This window comes from Sarcophilus harrisii, chromosome 2, assembly GCF_902635505.1.
Source record: "Sarcophilus harrisii chromosome 2, mSarHar1.11, whole genome shotgun sequence".
Taxonomy (NCBI): Eukaryota; Metazoa; Chordata; class Mammalia; order Dasyuromorphia; family Dasyuridae; genus Sarcophilus; species Sarcophilus harrisii.
In genome coordinates, this window is record NC_045427.1 from 32,932,109 (window position 1) to 32,952,093 (window position 19,985).

Genomic DNA, 19,985 nt, shown 5'->3' on the forward strand with positions numbered 1-19,985 from the left:
CTATCCAGGACCATATAAAATTTTCTCAGATGAAAAGGGTTGAAAGTGGAAAAAGAATCCCTTGTTCTAGAGGACAAAGAACTGGGATTACAATCAAGGGTCACTTACCCAGTAAAATGGAATGTAATCTGTCAAGGGTAAAATAGATTTTCAATAAAATAATGGACTTAAAAGCTTTCTTGATGAAAAAAGCAGATCTGAATAGAATAAAATGAACTTTCCAATACAAGTCTGAAGAGAAGCATAAAAAGGTAAACATGGAAGAGAAAACATAAGGGATTCAAAAAAGTTAAACTCTTTCCATTCCTAATAAGATATTTGTAAGTAAAAACTTTTTCATTATTAAGGTAGTGAAAAAGAGCATACAAAGAAGACATAGCTGTGAGTTGAACATGATGGAATAATATCCCTGGTTTGTCTTGGCCGATTGATTCCCAAATATTTTGTATTATCTACAGTTACTTTAAGGGAGATTTCTCTATTTTTTGCTGCTGTGCTTTTATTTTTTTTTAATATGTAGAAATGCTGGACTTATGTGGGTTTATTTTATATTCTGTAACTTTACTAAAGTTGTAATTATTTAAAGTAGGTTCTGTTGATTTTTATATATGTATAATCATATAATCTACAGGGTGATAGTTTTACTCATTGTCTATTTTTTCTTTTGATTTTTTTTTCTCATTGCTAGAGCTAGTATTTCTAGTAAAATATTGAATAATCACCCATGATTTTATTGGGAAGGCTTCTAGCTTATTTCTGTTATAGATTATTTCTGATGATTTTAGATAAACATTACTTATTTGTTTTAATAGTGGTCATAATAATAATAACAAACATTTATTTTAACTACTTTGTTGTTTTAATATTCCTATAATCTCTAGGAATGAGTATTGTATTTTGTCAAAAGTTTTTTCTGCACTGATTTTGAGATAATCATGATTTCTGTTTTGTTATTGATATGGTCAATTATGCTAATTGTTTTCCTGATATTGAACTATCCCTGAATTCCTGGTATAAATCCCACTTACTCACAGTGTATAATTTTGGGAATAAATTACTACAATCTCTTTACTAATATTTTATTTAAAATTTTTGCATCAAAATTCATTAGGGAGACTCATTTATAATTTTCTTTATCTGTTTTGTCTCTTCCTAAATTTAGCTCTAAGTACCACATTTATGTTCATATAGTATTGAGATCAATTATTCTTTAAATGTTTGATAGACAAGCCATTCTTCAATTGATAAATGGTCAAAGGATATGTACAGACAATTTTCAAATGAAGAAATTGAGACTATTTCTAGGCATATGAAAAGGTGCTCCAAATCACTATTGATCAGAGAAATGCAAATTAAGAATGCAAATTAAGACAACTGAGATATCACTACACACTTCTCAGGTTGGCTAAGATGACAGGAAAAGATAATGATGAATGTTGGAGGGGATGTGGGAAAACTGGGACACTGATGCATTTGGAATTGTGAACGAATCCACAATTTGGAACTATGCTCAAAAAGATATCAAACTGTATATACCCTTTGACCCAGCCATGTTATTACTTGGCTTATATCTGAAAGAAATCTTAAAGGAGGGAAAAGGACCCATATGTGCAAGGATGATTGTGGCAGCCCTTTTTGTAGTGGGAAGAAACTGAAAACTGATGAATGCCCATTGATTGGAGAATGGTTGACTAAGTTATGAATGTTATGGAATATTATTGTTCTGTTAGAAATGATCAGGAGGATGATTTCTGAGAGGCCTGGAGAGACTTACATGAACTGATTTTGATGAAATGAGCCGAGCCAGGAGATCATTATACACAGCAACAAGACTATATGACGATCAATTCTGATGAACCTGGCTCTCTTCAACAATGAGATGATTCAAACCAGTTCCAATTGTTCAGTGATGAAGAGTCTCATCTACACCCAGAGAGAGGACTATGAGAAATGAGTGTGGACCACAATATAGCATTTTCACTCTTTCTGTTATTGTTTGCTTGCATTTTTGTTTTCCTTCTCAGGTTTTTTTCTTTTTTTCTAGATCTGATTTTTCTTGTGCAGCAAGATAACTGTATAAATATGTATACATATGTTGGAATTAACATATTTAACATGTATTGGACTACCTGCCATCTAGGGGAAAGGGTGGGAGGAAGGAGGGGAAAATCTGGAACAGAAGGTTTTGCAAGGGTCCATTTTGAAAAATTAGCCATGCATATGTTTTGTAAATAAAAAGGTATAATAATAAAAAATAAAATAAAATAAAAATAAATAAATAAATAAATAAATGTTTGATAGCATTCACTTATGAATCCTTATGGTTCTAGGGATTTTTTCTTAGGAAGTTCATTGACTGTTTAATTTCTTTTTCAAAGATGAAGTTATTAATTCTATTTCCTTTTAATCTGGACAATTTATATTTCTGTTAATATTAAATCGTTTCATTTAGATTGTCAGAATTAATGGCATGTAAGTGGGCAAAGTAGCTCCTACTGATTGTTTTAATTTCCTCTTTACTGGTGGTGAATTCATCCCTTTCATTTTTCATGCTAGTAATTTGTTTTTCTTTCTTTCTTTAAAAAATCATAGGAACCAATGATTTATATATTTTGCTTATTTCCTCTTTCTCCAACAAAACCAGCATCTAATTTTATTTATAAATTCAATGGTTTTCTTCTTTTGAATTTTATCTCTTTTTATTTTTCAGGATTTCCAATTTGGTGTTTAATTGAAGATTTTTTTTCTTTTCCTAGTTTTTTTTAAATTGTTTTAGAAAAACATGGAAAAACTTGCATAAAATAAGAGTGAAATGAGGACCAAAAGAACAATGGACATGACATCATCAATACTCTCTGAGGAATAACAACAATAAAGCCATTGCGAATATTATAAATATTCAAATCAATTACCAAGGCTCTATAAAAGAAGACATTAACTATCTCAGAGAAAGAAATGATAAAGTATGAAATGTATGATTTAAGACATAAATATACATATGTATGTATATACATTTATATATTTGGGTACATACACACACACTTGAGTGGATATGTATGTTTTCTGTGTGTGTAATTGTTCCTGTATCATTTTCTTATTGATCCTATTTACAATTTATTGCTTGTGTCCTGTATATGCTTATGTCACAGTTCTCTGCTTCTGAACTTAATTCAGAATCCAGGGGGCCTGTAATGGGTTAAATTTAGAAATACAGCTCTCCTACTAATTATTCTTGTTTGCTGCCTTATGTCTATGCCACTATCTTGCAGCTGGACCCAAATAATATGCATTCCTGAGGGTGCCTCTCAGGAGGGGTGAAGGATCATTGCTAGCCCCCATTACCAAACTTCCAACCACTCTTGTCATTCCCCAAATCATAGCTCTGGTATTATTAATCCCATGATGTCATCTACCCTGTTCTGTACTTTTCAAAACCTATAAAAGCAGAACTATCCTTTTGCTTCTGCTTTTTGGCATAAATGGAGGTAAGTCATTAACCCCTTTACTGACAGGCATTTATATTAATAAATGTTATCTAACTTTGGGAATTGCCTTAGTTTACCTTCCTGCTAAATTTCACTCTTGACAAATATAAGCCCTTCCCACATTCTTATTTCCATGAGTTATCTTTCCACTATGAATTCTGTGATGAATATAGTGGGTTCGGTCTAAAGGCTTTCTCACATGTATTATACTTTTATGGTTTCTACCTAGAATGAATTTTTTGATGTTGAACAAGATGTGTCCTCATTTTGAAGATCTTCTCACATTTATTACATTCAAAAGGATTCTTTCTAGTATGAATTCTCTGATGTTGAGTAAGTTGTGGTCTTTGTTTGAAGGTCTTCCCACATTCATTACATTCATAAGGTCTCTCCCCAGTATGAATTCTTTGATGTACAATAAGATCTGAGTTGTAGAGGAAAGCCTTCCCACAATCTTTACATTCATAAAGACTCTCTCCAGTATGAATCCTCTGATGGACAGTAAGATGTGACTTCTTTCTGAAGGCCTTCCCACACTCTTTACATTCATAAGGTTTCTCTCCAGTGTGAATTTTCTGATGCACATTAAGTTTTGTCTTACTACTGAAGGCCTTTCCACATTCATTACATGCAAAAGGTTTCTCTCCAGTATGAATACTCTGATGTTCAATAAAATTTGCCTTCCTCTTGAAGGCTTTTCCACATTCATTGCATTCATAAGGCCTCACTCCAGTGTGAATGCTCTGGTGTTCAATAAAATTTGCCTTCCTCTTGAAGGCCTTTCCACAGTCATTACATTCATAAGGCTTCACTCCAGTATGAATGCTCTGGTGTACAATAAGTTGTGGCTTTCTTCTGAAAGCCTTCCCACATTCACTACATTCATAAGGCTTCACTCCAGTATGAATGTTCTGGTGTAAAATAAGTTGTGGTTTTCTTCTGAAAGCCTTCCCACATTCATTACATTCATAAGGTCTCTCCCCAGTATGAATTCTTTGATGTCGAATAAGCTCTGAGTTGTAGTGGCAAACCTTCCCACAATCCTTACATTCATAAAGAATCTCTCCAGTATGAATCCTCTGATGGATAGTAAGATGTGACTTCTTTCTGAAGGCCTCCTCACATTCACAGCATTTATAAGGTTTCTCTCCAGTATGAATTCTTTGATGCAGACTAAGTTCTGAGTTATAGATGAAAGCCTTTCCACACTCTTTACACTGATGAGGAATCTCTCCAGTGTGAATGCTCTGATGCATATAAAGTTGTGGCCTTTGCCTAAAGGACTTCCCACACTCATTACACTCATAAGGTTTTTCTCCAGTATGAATTCTCTGATGTTTATTAAGATCTGAGTTGCGAAGGAAGGCTTTCCCACACTCCTTACATTCATAAGGTTTCCTCCCAGTATGAATGCTCTGATGTTGCGTAAGTTGTGCCTTACTCTTGAAGGCCTTCCTACATTCATTACATTCATAAGGTCTCTCCCCAGTATGAATTCTTTGATGTCGAATAAGTTCTGAATTGTAGAAGAAAGCCTTCCCACAATCCTTACATTCATAAAGAATCTCTCCAGTATGAATCCTCTGATGGACAGTAAAATGTGATTTCTTTCTGAAGGCCTTCCCACATTCACAGCATTTATAAGGTTTCTCTCCTGTGTGAATTCTTTGATGTTTAATAAGTTCTGAGTTGTAGAGGAAGGCCTTCCCACATTCTTTACATTCATGAGGAATCTTTCCAGTATGAATGGTCTGATGGATATAAAATTGTGTCCTTTGCCTAAAGGACTTCCCACACTCATTACACTCATAAGGTTTTTCTCCAATATGAATTCTCTGATGTTTATTAAGATCTGACTTGCGAAGGAAGGCTTTCCCACACTCCTTACATTCATAAGGTTTCTTCCCAGAATGAATTGTCTGATGTGTAGTAAGTTGTCTCTTACTCCTGAAGGCCTTCCTACATTCATTACATTCATAAGGTCTCTCTCCAGTATGAATTCTCTGATGTACAATAAGTTGTGGCTTCTTTCTGAAGGCCTTCCCACATTCACTACATTCATAATGTTTCTTTTCAGTATGAATTCTTTGATGTTTAATACAATCTGAGTTCCGATGGAAGGCCTTCCTACATTCCTTACATTCATAAAGAATCTCTCCAGTATGAGTTCTCTGATGCACAATGAGTTGTGTCTTGCTGCTGAAAGTCTTCTCACATATACTACATTCATAAGATTTCTCGCCAGGAAATTCTTTCCTTCCTGAAAGGAAGAATATAGAGCAGATTAATCTTGCCTTCTCTTCCCTTTCCCAAGGGTCCTACTTGCTCAAAGATTTTAGGCCCATTCTCTTGCTTTCCCACTTGAGAAGGCTACTCTTCCTGGTCTTTCACTAAAGATTTCACACAGTTAATCTTATGTGAAAATATGATGATTCAAAGTTAACATATAGAAATGACATGATGAAATAACTAGAAATATGAATAAATCCTTATTTTACTGTAAATTGTTAGCATTTGAATGTAATAAGGAAATGAAAGACTATCCATTTAAAGTAGGTGAATTTGAGAGCTTCCAAATATGTCCTTACTATCTGAGGTAAAAATAGGAATGGAAAATTGAACACAAAGAAAATGGAGAATCAATAAGTTTAGAGTGAGGAGGAGAGATACAAACATAAAATAAAGAGAATAAAGAAGAAATATGATAAAAGGGATCATATCAGACAAGCTTTGCCATAAATTTCTGCTAAAAAGCCAATATATTTACATTGTAAGGAATTTGTTAAGAGTAAAAGCCAATTCCAAAAAGATAAATAATAAAGATCACAAGAGAAGTTATAATTACCTGAAATATTATTCAAGCTCTGATAATCAAGAAATTAGAAGTGAAAACAATTTAGAGGTCTCATCATATAGCCATCAGATTAGGAAAGATACTTTAAAATAACAAATTTTTGCAGTTAGTTGAAAGGTACTTATGCATCTGTTGCTGCCATTTTTCTGTAAAGCATCAGAACCATTTAAACGAGAGCTACAAAATTATTCATATGTTTTCATCTAATGGTCTCAGTGCTAAATCTCCATTTTCAAAATGTTTCTGAAAGGAAAGAAAGATCTCTCTCAAAAAATTTCACAACAGCTTTTGTGAAACAATCAAATGCTAAAACCAAATAAGACAGGATTATAGCCTATCACATGAATATATTATTTTACCTTTTTGAACATAATTTCAAAGCATAAAGGAAAAGAGAATGTCATAAAATGAAAGACTGGAGAAAGACAAATTCGGTTATAATAAAATATTTTAAAAGATAGTAGCAAAGCAATATTTTCATAAAAACAACACTGAAGTAAGTTTTAGAAGGTGACATGCAAAAACATATTGTTAATATTTAAGCAATGTGCTTATATTAAAAGGGAAAATGAATTGACAGAAGTATGGCAGCAGGTACCCACTTAGATAATCTTCCATAGAGAGAAGACAGATAAGATTCTTGTACTGAGGTAAAAACAATCTTTGAGAGTGAAGGTACATGTGTGCATAAGAAATTAACTTGAGTTAAAATATTAAGTTTTAAAACTACGCAACTTTTTTTGACAGGCCTGAGAAGTTTTAATTGTTCAATATTTTACTTTGATCTAAAACAGCCAAAACTATATTTGCAATGACCCAACTCCTTGGGTGTTGTGTAGTCACCTGGACAGCTGCTTCTTCGAATATCTGGTTCTGGCTTCCAAGATGTTTCCTTTCTTTCCAACTGGCAGATCACATCTGGTTTGGAAGTTGCAAATCCTGTTCATTGAAAATTAAAAAGTTCTAGGGACAATCATCTCAGAATTTCATCATAGAACAGATTTGATAGAGTTCTATCAAAACTTTTAGTAGAAAGGTGGGAGAGCAAGAGTACAGAACATGTTTTCTATCACCAAAGGTTAGCTGATTTTGTCTGAACTTTTTTTCAACCAAGGTGAACACGATGGAATGGTTGGAGTTAGAGGTTTTTTTTAGGTGAGGGAGGAGAAGAAGAAAAATGACATTTTTTCAAAAGCACCCTTATATTATAACTTAAGAAGAGAATTCAAAACTTGTTCAGATTTTCTTTGGGGGAAAAAAAAGTACACATATTAGTTTGACTCCAAGCATAGGTCTAAGGACCACTGAAGAAAATTCTATATTATGGGACAATTTGTCACAGAATAGAACTTAATCTTCAATTTAAAGCAAGAAAGAGGTAATCTCAAGGATAATAAACAAAGAAAAGTCAGTTTTCATGCATATGAAGCACAGACCCTTTTCTTAGAAATGACAAAAAGTATTTGTCTCTTAGCTAGAACAGGATTTCTTTTTGTACAACAAAGCATAGCTTAAAATCTTGAAAGTCTCTATACTATATATCAGGACACCAGAAGAATAACTATTCTTACCCAAAGAGACCAAGTTTCTAAAATTCTCCAGCATCACATCCCTGTACAAGTTTTTCTGAGACGGGTCCAAAAGTACCCACTCTTCCCAGGTAAATTCCACAGCCACATCTTTGAATGTCAGAGATTCCTGAAACAACAAAAATATTTGTGCTTATTGTAAAGTCTGTATGAAGTTCAAATGTAATCTCTAATAAATAATCTGTAACCCAGTATAGTACTTGATGTATAGCTGGCACTTTTAAGAATTCCTTCCTTGAAGGCAGAAGCCATTTTTGCCTTCCTTTATATCCTCAGCACTTAGCACAGTGTCTTTCACGTGGGTGCTGAATTAGTGTTTACTACTATTAATGGATCCAATAACAATTAAGTTTAAATGTGTGCTTTTTTTCCAAATGTATATCTAGGGCCCTCTATTGTTACCCTCTGAGCTGAAGCTGTAGTACACTTAATTCCTTTTCTACTTACTGAAGTAAAACAATGAAAATGAAATAACTGAAGATCACTGTCATATGGCCCTAAGTCTTCTCTTCCAGGATAAATCTCCATAGTTCCTTCAACCAGTCAGCCTGATTTCCTTAACACGAAGGGAGCAGTCTTCCTCTCCTCATCTTGATCACCTCCTCACTGTGCTTCTTAAAATGTGGTTCTCTGAAATGAACACAATTATGTTTAATGCTTCTGGAACCAAAGGTGAGTACATCTCTTTTCTATCTGTAAAATGATATAAATCTTTTTTTTTTTTTTTTTTTTTTTTTTTTTTTTTACAGCTGAAAAGGGAATTAAAAGACCTTGAATTTTCAGTTCACATATTTAGAGGTGGAAGACATTATAAAATCCAATTTTTTCGTTTTGAAAATTAGGAAAGTGAGGTCCAGAGAGGAAAAGTAACTTGTTTAATATCAAAAGGGTAATAAACTGCAGATCTGTACTTTGAGCTTAGAAATTACTATCATATCATATTAAAAACTAATTATTAATTATGATCCATTCTTTCCCCTTCATTTTCTGTAAAAATCCAACTCCTGTTGAGATCTGTCAATCTTTGAAGGTCATGACTAATTGATGAAATTGTTCCTAGTCATCAAGGAACTTGATTTTCAGCAGGACAGCACCCAACTAAGAGATCTAACTTTTGTTAGGATATAAACAAAATCTAGTTAGGGTGAGCCCATAACACAGGGAAAGGAAGTAGCATTCTTGATTTTCTCCATTAGAGTTCAGTGACCCCAATTCATGAAGGAATAAACCAAGTAGAATAGTATAGATGGAAATTTACTCCCTTACTGCTGAAGTTTGCTGAGTCTCCCAATCAACTTATGTTCTCAGCAGGAGAAACTAAAGCCTTTTTAATCCACCCTCATTTCCAAAATATATAGAGAATTGACTATAATTTATAAGAAATCAAGCCATTCTCCAATTGATAAATGGTCAAAGGAATATGAACAGACAATTTTCAGATGAAGAAACTGAAAGCATTTCTAGCCATATGAAAAGATGCTCCAAGTCATTATTAATCAGAGAAATGCAAATTAAGACAAGTCTGAGATACACTATACACCTCTCAGATTGGCTAGGTTGACAGAGTGATGCTGAATGTTGGAGGGAATGTGGGAAAACTGGGACACTGATACATTGTTGGTGGAATTGTGAATACAGCCAGCTGTTCTGGAGAGCAATTTGCAACTATGCTCAAAAAGTTATCAAATTGTGCATACTTTTGATCCAGCAGTGTTTCTACTGGGCTTATATCCCAAAGAGATTTTAAAGAAGGGAAAGGGACCTCTATGTGCAAAAATGTTTATGGCAGCCCTCTTTGTAGACTTCAAAGTCACTGGTCTAGGTTTTTTCAGAGTCTACTCTTTCTTTTTTGAAACTTGATGCATATCCCCATTTCTAGTTCTTTGGCCACTTCCCCATTCTCCAATATTTTTCAGGGATACATGATAATCGCTAAGTAATCACAACCCTATTAGAATGGCTAAATACTGTCTGTCTCATTTATGGTATCCACTTATTATTACAAACTTTTGGGCTCTCACTCCCAGTTTAAAGATCATCACTCTTCAAAGAGAAAACTCAAGCCAAGGAAGATTTTAATAATTTAGCCTTCTCACTGATTTCCTTATGGCCACTATCTATCCATCCCTAAACATGGCTCTCACTATTCTGTTCTCTTCCTTGCCTCCAAACTAGGTTTAAAAAATCTTCATCACCAGAATAATTTCTTTTCCACTCTGTTCTATTTCTATTTTATTAATCCTCCATTAATGGTACTTAAAAACATTTGTTATCATAATTCATTATGCTTCAATTCAATCAGCTATTAATAATTATAGCTGAGTCTCAAATACAAGTCTTCTGACACACAGCCTGATATTCTTTTCTTTATACTCTACTATTTCTTAGTCTCTAATTAAATTCATCTTAACACAGCAGATGGGGGTGGGGGCGGAGGGAAGGAGACAGGAGTCAAGGATTTAAAATTTAAGTGCCTATTATGTATTAGATAAAAAGGTATGACCTATCAATATAAAGGAAAGAGGACTACCACAAACAAAAAGGATTCTTATCTTTCTTCCTCCATTTCTTATTTTAAAAAATCTATTTTGCAGCATTCCCACTTCCCCAATCTCATTTGTAAAAAAATGATAAGCATAATCTTTGTCACAAATATCCACAGGCAATCAAAAGAAATTCCCACACTGGCCAAGTGCAAAATAAGTAGGTTTTAATCTGCACCCTATAAGTCAATCATATTAATATCAGAAGTTGAGTAGTGTGTTTGTTTCATCAGGAATCTTTCTGAAAATGGTTGCTCATCATGTTGATCAGAGCTCTTAAATATTTCAGTTGTTTATCTTCATAATGTTGTCACTGAATGAATTTTTTCCTGGTCCACTCACTTCATTGCATTAATTCAAACAAATCTTTCCTAAGTTCTCTGAAGACATTCCCTTCAAGATTTCTTATTGTGAGAAATGGTGAGAGAACAATGTTCTGTTTCCACAGATGTAACTTGGCTAATAAAAATAAGGAATTGGAGGGAAAAATCAAAATCAGTGGTCTATACTATCTTGATCAGCAGTAGTACTTGTAGTCACAATGGAATTTATTCAAACACAGTCAGGATGGGGATTATGAAGGAAGCAAATTAGGGATAACAAATGAAGAGTTTTGTTGTCCAGTAGTTATCCATTAGATGTGTATTCTAATGTAGATTCTGACCTATGACCTAGTTTTCTAGTAGTGCAATTCCTGTTACATTACTGTGCCATAATTAGGCTTTGGCTGAATCCCTCACAAATTGCCAAAATAGCTGGATGAATGCTTTTTCCAGCATAAAAGAGGTTAATTTTGAGGAGATAGATCCTGATAGCTAATCATGCTGCTTGATAAAATATGTCACACCCTACAGTGAGGAATTCGTTGTGCTAAGTTGTTTTTGAGTTTATTGGTCTACATCACTCATTAAAAATAAATAAATGAAACTGTGATTGTAACTAAGATTGAGCAAAAGCTCTTAAAGAAATTGGTAGGAATTGTGCATTTATAACTATTAAAGAACCAAAAAAGGGTTTGCTAGAGAAATTAAGTAGAAGAAAGAAAGTAGTATTGCATAAGGAAATAAGAAAAGTTAAGAGAGTGGATAGGTAAAGAAAGTTGAAATCTGCACTTTCAGAAGGATAAGTAGATAGGTAAAGAAAGTTGGAGTGTATTTGCACTGACATTGTAAATTCAAGAGTTTGACAGTAAAGAGTTTGGGAGTTTTGAAAAGGAAATTTCAGAGAGGATCTTAGTTCTACTGAAATAGAAAAGATTTAGGAATATTCTTAAGTAATGTCCCCTTGATGGTTGCTGTATATGTTCCTTCCCCAATCAATATAAGACTAAAAAATACATTTCGTAAAATGCATGTTGATTGATAGAAAAAAATTATCTCTTTGCTCAAATTTTAGCACTTATACTAAAGAACTAATAATTTTAAAAATTTAAAGGAGTTGGTTTGGGTCTTTGGGCAACTTAAAAAAAAAAACAGTAATGGGAAGTTAGGAGTGTCATCATGAATTATTTTAATATGAGCCAACTAAAAAATAATGGAACTTTGTGCAAAATATTTAGTTATTCTCACTAGTTATTATAAATCAAAACTGACTAGACTGGAAGATATTGTAGCAGTAGCAAATTAAAGAATCCGATCAGTTCTTGTATGTATAAAGAGAATAGTTAATATTTACACATATCTTCTTAGATTGTTGGGAGAAACACAAAGTTACAAAGTACTTTAACACAGTTCCTGGCTTATATAAAGGACTAGGGCTTCATTATTCAGATTTTGTGGGAATACAAATGAGGTAAGATGCTATCCCCATTTATAAGTACCTTTTTCTAAGTGGCATGGTATATTTACAAAATTGGGGGAATATAAGCTAACTATATTAAAGAATTACTAAAAATAAGCTTAAGCAATTTTCAAGGCATAGAAAAATCTTGGCACACGGTGGGCACTGCATAAACTACAGTGATTAGCATGAAAATGCTAATGGGTAATAAGGTGAATGACTTTCTATGAACTGATAAGTTTTAAAGATATTTATTTAAAGGTTATGTTTTAAATACAAGAAGGTTAAGAGAAGCTGCTAAAGTAAACTTTTTCCTTTATTCAAAGTAAATATTGTTTCATTATAAATATATCTATTATATGATTATTGGAGTATATTTTTAAAAAACTAAAAAATAATAGCAATAAAAGCTACTGTTCGGAGAAAAGTATGGTAAAATGCTACTAGAAGATCTTTGTGAGGTTCCTTGGGATGAGCCCTTCTGACAGGGTATTATGAAATTCTGTAGCACTGCCATTTGAGGAACTAAGTTCTTTCTCACCCAAAGTAAAGAAATGATAATTTTGAATAGTAAATGTCATTTGAGATCATTTGGAAACTCGTGTATCTTTTAATGATATTATTGAGCCAAGTATTCACCGTGTATGAATTTCTGATGATGTAAAACCAGCAGTACAATGCTAAACAGGTTTCTTGGGTCTGGGTGACTAAGAAAGGTAAGCCATTCCTTCCCAGAACTTCCACTAGCAGTTATACTTTTTCACTTCATAAAGAAGTGGTAAACTTCTTTATGTGTTCTTCAAACACTTCTGTAAGTGTTACTGTATCACATATGAGATAATAAATTCAATTAAGAGTGGGTAACTTCAGACACTCTCCCAGTGGCAAATCACATGACAGACATGTGTCCAACTTGCAGAGCTTTTAAATCAGCTTGCCTTTCAAATTACATTGGCCATCTACTAGCTTATACCCTCTTTGAACACTTACAGAAAATGATTATGATTGTGCCCAAGTCAGTCCTTAACCAAGGTTGAACTACCCCCTATCCTTCAGATAATATAGTCTTCACCAAGGAAATTGTGCCAGGGTATGATCCACCTGTATACATGATGCTGAGGAAATCTCATCTCATTCTCAGGCCACTGTATTTTAAAAATGATCTGATGGTCCCTCTGGATTTATCTAAAAACCAAGGTAGGGAATGATGGTTGGTGAATAGATGAAATATGTGAATAGTTTAAAAAAATTTATATGTGATTTTGAGTCTAATATAGGAGAAAAACAACAATTATCTAGCTCTAAGCTATTAAAATTAGTAAAATTTTGCTGTTTGAGGAAAAGTCTCTTGGGAATTCAATTTACTGCAATTCTCAATCTTGAATTCAGGTACAAGTGTCTTGACCTTACATAATGCTGCTGGTTCATTCAAGAGAAATGCCATGTGCCTTTGCTGTCTGATGATTACTACTGGTGGATTCTGTCTCTGAGAAAGTCAAGAGAGACTTTGAAAAGGTGAAAGCAGGATTTTCTTGATCTCTCCCCATCTTTGTGAATAAGAAATTTTGTCACTGGCTAATTCTGAACCTGGCCAGGGCATCCTGTCATATAAGTTTATGTTTATGTTTTATACCTGAAATGAAACAGAACTAATGCTGCTGTGCCCCTGCCTTTCTCCTCACATAATAAATTTCACTGACAAAAACAAGTATAAAAAAAAAAAAAGAAGAAAAGGGAGATGAACCTTATCGATGATTAGTTAGCAATACATGCTAGTATAATGAGGGATCATTTAGAATTGTCATTAGAATCATTGATAACAGAGACCACAAAGCCCTATAATAATCGGTTATTTAGTTTATATATAATACCCTGTAACATTCTTTTATCATGTTAATATAATTAGAAGATGTGATGCAATTTCCAAATTTGGATTAAGAATTTTACATGTAAGAAACTGTTTAAACCATCTTCTTAACAGTATTAAGAGACACACAGATTCATTTTCCAAATTAGATTCTCATGATGCAACAATTAAAATTCTCTTTTGTTTTAAGTATACTAGTTATTCTTACAGTTCTATTTTATATTGAATTTGAGCTGTCTTGGCACCTTATACACAGATCTAAAAGGAAGAAGCCCTTTTAGACTTTTTTTTTTTTTTTTTTTTTAACAAATATAAAGTTAAATACCTTGCACTTTTCATCTTCATCAAGGATGTGATCCTTAGTCACTGAATTCACCTAAAACTATGAAGCTATGACTATTGGAACTTGCTCTTAGATTCATAAGATTGTAATTGATATTTTAAGTGTGATTCCAAGATTGATCATCAAGGAAGCCTTTACACCAATGGTCCATGATTCCATGATTTGATAACCATGAATTACAGGTGGAGTACTCATAGGAAAGGCTGGGAGATAAGGTAGGCTTCTCCTAACTTGATTTATCCAGTATGACATTTCCTCTTAAATGGAAAATATTCCATGTTTTAAGCCTGACTCGATAACATTGGTGATGCATATGACTGGCCTGGAATTGACATGAAGTTAAGGAAGCACAAATTTCTATAATCATGGCAGGTCATCCATGTAAGTACAATTTTAAATCTTTATTTCAAGGGTTAATACTGGAGCATATCTGAGCTATTACAATAAGATAAGGCTTGAGTTATTGAGCCTAACATTTTAATCTTTTCAAAACTTATTGTGAGGAAGAACAGTCTATGGGACCAAATTGTTGTTATATTAATTATTTAGCAAACACATCTTTAATTTTGGTTTTAAATAATAGAATAGCTTGTGTTATCTATACAAGAAAAAACAATTTTATTTGAGTTTATTATTACCTAAAAGTTTAATATGTTTTGAAAGGCAAACATGTCTGTACACTGTCTTGAAACTAACTACTCAATACATTGATTCATTCTATTTCAGAACTTTTTGCTACAACTGCAATTATTTTGACAACTTTTAAATAAATTCAACTGTGTATCAGAATCATAATTTTTTTAAGTATTCTACCAGTTATTTCCTAGCAAAACTTCAAACTCTTAGGAGAGGGAGGAGCAGTTAAAAGAAAATAGAATAATTTTTTGTTATCACAAGTTATAACAAGAAAAGGTAATTATACATGTTGAATGTAAATTCTGGGTTGAAATTTTTTTTTTAATCTTTCAATTGTTATTTGAATTTGTCAACCTAAAATGTAAATTCTCTGTTTTGGTAACATTCACATTAGTGCTATTAAGGTATAAGCTGATTCTCACTGCCTCCCCTGGTTATTGTAATAGCATACTAAAAACGTATTAAGATCTATTTTATCAGGAAATTTTAACAGAGAAGGGCACCTCTGCAAGTGATCTGAACTAGAGAACCAAATACACTAGAACCTGCTTTTAGGCCCCACTCATTCCAGTATTCCTAAGAGGAGAGATCTCCAGGGGACCAGAGGACTGCATCTGAGATCTTGTATCACCACAATGTAGTGACTGTCAAAACTGCTTGAATGTTTTCATAAACTTTTATTTCTAGAACTCATAGGTAAGGTGGCCAATGCTTTCACTGCTGTGCTTGATCAAATGTCTTATGGACTCCCGATTTTCATATTTTCTAAAGCCTGTTTTACCAGGACGAATGTCTGCTTTGTGCTGCTTAGTGAGAGTCACTTCACTGTAAATTTAAAACATGATGAGTTAATGGAACACAATCAGTGAAGGACTGCCCTCCAGGCTTAGATTGTAGGGCTCCAGGGAAAGACTAGTATCTTTCTATGGATCAAAGGGGAGAAATGAGAGAGTAATTCATTTAGATCCCTACGCCATTCCAGTCAGTATTAATCAATCTGATAGAACCCCATCAATTTTCTGCATAGAGCTCCCAGAGCTGCAGATTTTGAGTCCACAGGCTCAACTAAAGGAATGTAACTGACGGCCCAGGCCCCGTTTAGCCTCGTCATTGTGGCCCAGCCCAGTGTGGCACAGGTCACTACATGGAAAGGCGCCCAGATATTTTGTCCCTCCAGACCAATCCCTTGTCCAGCAGGGGCAGATGACTGGCTTATGACCGCTTAGGTCGCTGCCCCCATGGCAGCTGATCCCCTTTCCTCCCCTTCCCCCTTGCCTGGAGACCCCACTTGTGACCGTGTCCTTGGTAGCGCTGTTCGGGAATGGCTGCCATGGAGCCCTGTGAATGCAGGGCCCTGCGGGGAGGCAGCATCTCGGATGGTGAGGAAGGTCTGAGGCCCACTTCATGGGGGGGGGGGAGGGGCTTTAATTAGGGGCCACTGGCTCAAATTCTGCTTCAGTCTCACTTATCGTGGGTGGGATAATCTCAGTCTCCACAAACTCCCAAAGAATTATTTATAGACAAAAAAAAAAAAAAAAAAGATGACTTTTATCGGGAAAAACAAACGGATAATGATGCCAGAACCAACGAGAAGAAACACAGCTCAGGTCAAAGGCAGAGATGGTCACCCTCACGCAGGCAATACGGCCTTAGTCTCAAATGCACCAGAATTCTGGGGCCGCAGACCCCTGCCGGGGGGAGGGGGAAGAACTCGTTATTTGACAAGAACTTCTGGGACCCCTGCCGGGGGGAGGGGGAAGAACTCGTTATTTGACAAGAACTTCTGGGACCCCTGCCGGGGGGGGAGGGGGGGAGGGGAGGGGAGGGGGAAGAACTCGTTATTTGACAAGAACTTCTGGGACCCCTGCCGGGGGGAGGGGGGAAGCCCGGAATCCTACAGTGGGGGCAGGGGACTCCTACGTGCTCCCTCGGCGTCCTGCAGCAGCCGTCACTCACCTGGCCAGGCCCGGCAGTCACACGAGGGACCACTGCCTCCCAGAGCAGAGCAGAGGCCACGAGGGGCCGAGTCCTGGGAGGAAGGACCCCCACTTCTCAATGAAGGGCGCTCAGGGTAGGGAGAAGGTCCAGAGTCCCAGGCACTTCTCGGGAGGGGTCACCGGCTCCAGACCGGCACCTCTCTAGGGACAAGGCAGGACAGCGGGCAGGGAGCCCGCGGGATGCCCAGCAGCAAGTGGGGGGGCCCAGGAGAACGGGAGGAGGAGGAGAGGAAGCCCACGTGACGTCAGACCCCAGGACCTTCCTCCCGACAGCCGCCCTGCGGGAAGAAGTGAGAGGGCAGCTCCCGGGCCTGAGGGGCGGAGCTCTAAGGGCGGCTCCGCCTCCAAGGTCCGCCCCTCTGTTTAGGCACAGCCTCTACATCGCGGTGATCCAAGACAGGTATACCCTTCCCCCCACCCCTCCCCCCGCGGACGCCCCGCCCATTCTCTGTGTGCTCCCCCCACAATCCCCGGCGCTCCGACCCCGCCGTATTACCGCCGCCGGCCTCCGGCTGGAACCGACTCCACTTTCCGATCCCGGCCACTCAGTCCCAGATCCGTCAGCAAAGAGGAGGAAAAGTGTCACAACAAAGCAGGGAAAAGGCGAGAAGAGGGCGGGCTAGGAGTGACGTCAGAGAGCGTTGGGAAATGCGCCTGCGGCCTTCTGGGAATTGTAGTCTGGAGGCTTCGCCGTCTTCTGCACCTGGCTCTGTCTGAATCTCTCCGTCTAGAGTCCGGATTTACCCTGGAATAGCTGGCTACGGGAAGGATTGTTCTCCCTTTCTCCTTTCTTTCTGCCTCCCTCCTTCCCTGACTGCAGCAGGGTGGTTGGACGAGGGAGAAAATATACTCATATTTGAGACATAATGGTAAATGTTGCCTTGAAAGTTTTTAAAAATTTACTTAAAAGAAAGTTACCTTGAAAGATTTAAAATGTAACCAGTCAGAAACACTTCTAAGGGGTGTACTTAAGAGAGTGTCCTGGGAAAGATTTATTAAATGTATTGACTCTCATTTTAAGGTTTCTGTAGGAGATTATATGAAAACTGAAAACACCTTCCCCCCTCCGTGGTCCCAGCGTTAGCCAGATTGGGACTATAAAGTTAGTTAACTGAAGTTATAGAAATGCTCAAAACATCTTAGCAGATTCTGGAAGATTTGAGATTAATCATTAAGGAGTTTGGCAATTAGTTATTTTAAGATTATAGTGAGAGTGAACTCTGTAAAAATTGTGTAAAATAATCACTGAAAAATTGTGTAAAATAAAAACTGAAACCATGTTCCCTTTGATCTGAAAAAGGAAAAGAGATCAGGGTTTCCCAGGTGCCAAGAAGTCTGGAGGGAAGGCACATTCTCTGAGTGAGATAAAGCAGCATCATTCAAGGGCAAATCAACTCCCATTGATCTCTTGGGAAGTCACATCCTCATTCAGGAAATTCTAATTTTCATTCAATTGAGAAATCCTGGTCTGATCAGCTCAAACTGCTTCCAGCCCCCAGCCAAGATCTACTCATAAAATAAGATTCTGCTTACTCATGCTTTGCAGAATGTCCAAAGTATTATACTTTGCCTCTTTGGCATAGCTGCTAGGACCCTGCCCACTGTGAAAACATTCTCTTCTCAGTGCTAGCCTCCATTTCTCTAATAGGACTTTGCCACTAGGAAGTCAGTCTCTTATTGTTGGCCTCTCATCCAACAATAAACTTCCATTTTGCCACTTAAAACTCTTCAGGTTCATGAATTCTTTCACCAAGGATCTGCGCCAACCAAAAAGGGATTCCCACAACTCTCTGACCGCCACTAGAACCCCATCAATAGGAAGAAAAGGCTGAGATTTTGGGGTAATTCTAGTAACTCATTCCCTTATGAAACATATTTGCAAGTTTGGAGGTACCACTCTTTAGAATTTATTTTAGTAAAAAATAAGGATCAAATCTTATAAAAGTCATTTTTCAAAAGGTTTTTTAGAATAATTGACAAGTTAATAGCTTCATTGTTCAGAAAACCGAGAAATGGAGAGAATAAAGAAAAAAATAGGTAAATAGCAACCTTTTGTTGCTTGATTTCCTATTTTGTCTGAGTTGCCTGCCAACATCAGGAAAGGAATATATGATCTTCAAATAAAAGCTAGGGCAGATACCAAACAAGAGGAAGCACCCCAGAAAGTATTGAGGGACCGTCCCAGATGTAATATGATTTTGTGGTCCCCTGATTTTATGGGGGGAGCTTCTGTTCCAACAATAAATCAGGAAATCCTAAATCTTCTGGTTTTTGGAGTCTGCCTCAGGGACTTCCCACGCTCCCAATCTAAGGACAACAATCTGTTTGATTTTGAATAGACCCCCTCCTCAATTCATGGTTGACTGTCTGATAGCTTCTGGCCTCAGGATAATCACAGGGACCAAATTCCTGAGATTTTAGTGATAATCTCTTGGTCAGTGGGAACCAAATTCCTTCCCATTTATGAGCCATAAGATTAGCATCTCAATACTAAAAAACCGGATAAATGTGTCTCCTTGCTTCTGTTTTTCTGCTGAATTTCCTTACAATTCAGTCCACTTGTAATGACATTACAATTATAATAAAACTTTGTCCTTTGACAAAGGAGATGAATTCAAGCCTGCAAATTCTTTTAAGACACCTCTGTGGAACTATGCTCAAAAAGTTATCAAACTGCACACCCTTGGATCCAGCAGTGTTTCTACTGAGCTTATATCCCAAAGAAATCTTAAAGAAGGGAAAGGGACCTGTATGTGCACGAATGTTTGTGGCATGTCTCTTTGTTGTGGCCAGAACCTGGAAACTGAGTGGATGCCCATCAATTGGAGAATGGCTGAATAAATTGTGGCATATGAATATTATGGAATATTATTGTTCGGTAAGAAATGACCA

General features: G+C 36.3%; 1 protein-coding gene and 1 gene segment (V, D, J or C); both read right to left on the minus strand.

Moving 5' to 3' along the window:
- LOC100935631 overlaps window positions 1-19,985 on the minus strand; it is an 824,790-nt gene that overhangs the window by 505,507 nt on the left and 299,298 nt on the right.
- Window positions 2,746-17,731, minus strand: LOC100930403 (zinc finger protein 420). Of its 4 annotated transcripts, none has more exons than XM_031957129.1 (6): window positions 17,590-17,731; window positions 17,053-17,371; window positions 8,376-8,558; window positions 7,911-8,037; window positions 7,183-7,278; window positions 2,746-5,745 (listed from the first exon to the last, which is right to left on the minus strand). In XM_031957129.1, the coding sequence occupies exons 3-6, from the start codon at window positions 8,454-8,456 to the stop codon at window positions 3,707-3,709; spliced, it is 2,343 nt and encodes a 780-aa protein (XP_031812989.1). In that variant the 5' UTR covers window positions 8,457-8,558; window positions 17,053-17,371; window positions 17,590-17,731; the 3' UTR covers window positions 2,746-3,706. The 4 variants fall into 4 exon arrangements, with proteins under 4 accessions (XP_031812989.1, XP_031812990.1, XP_031812991.1 ...); XM_031957132.1 differs by lacking the exon at window positions 2,746-5,745 and adding an exon at window positions 6,162-6,582; XM_031957130.1 differs by lacking the exon at window positions 17,053-17,371.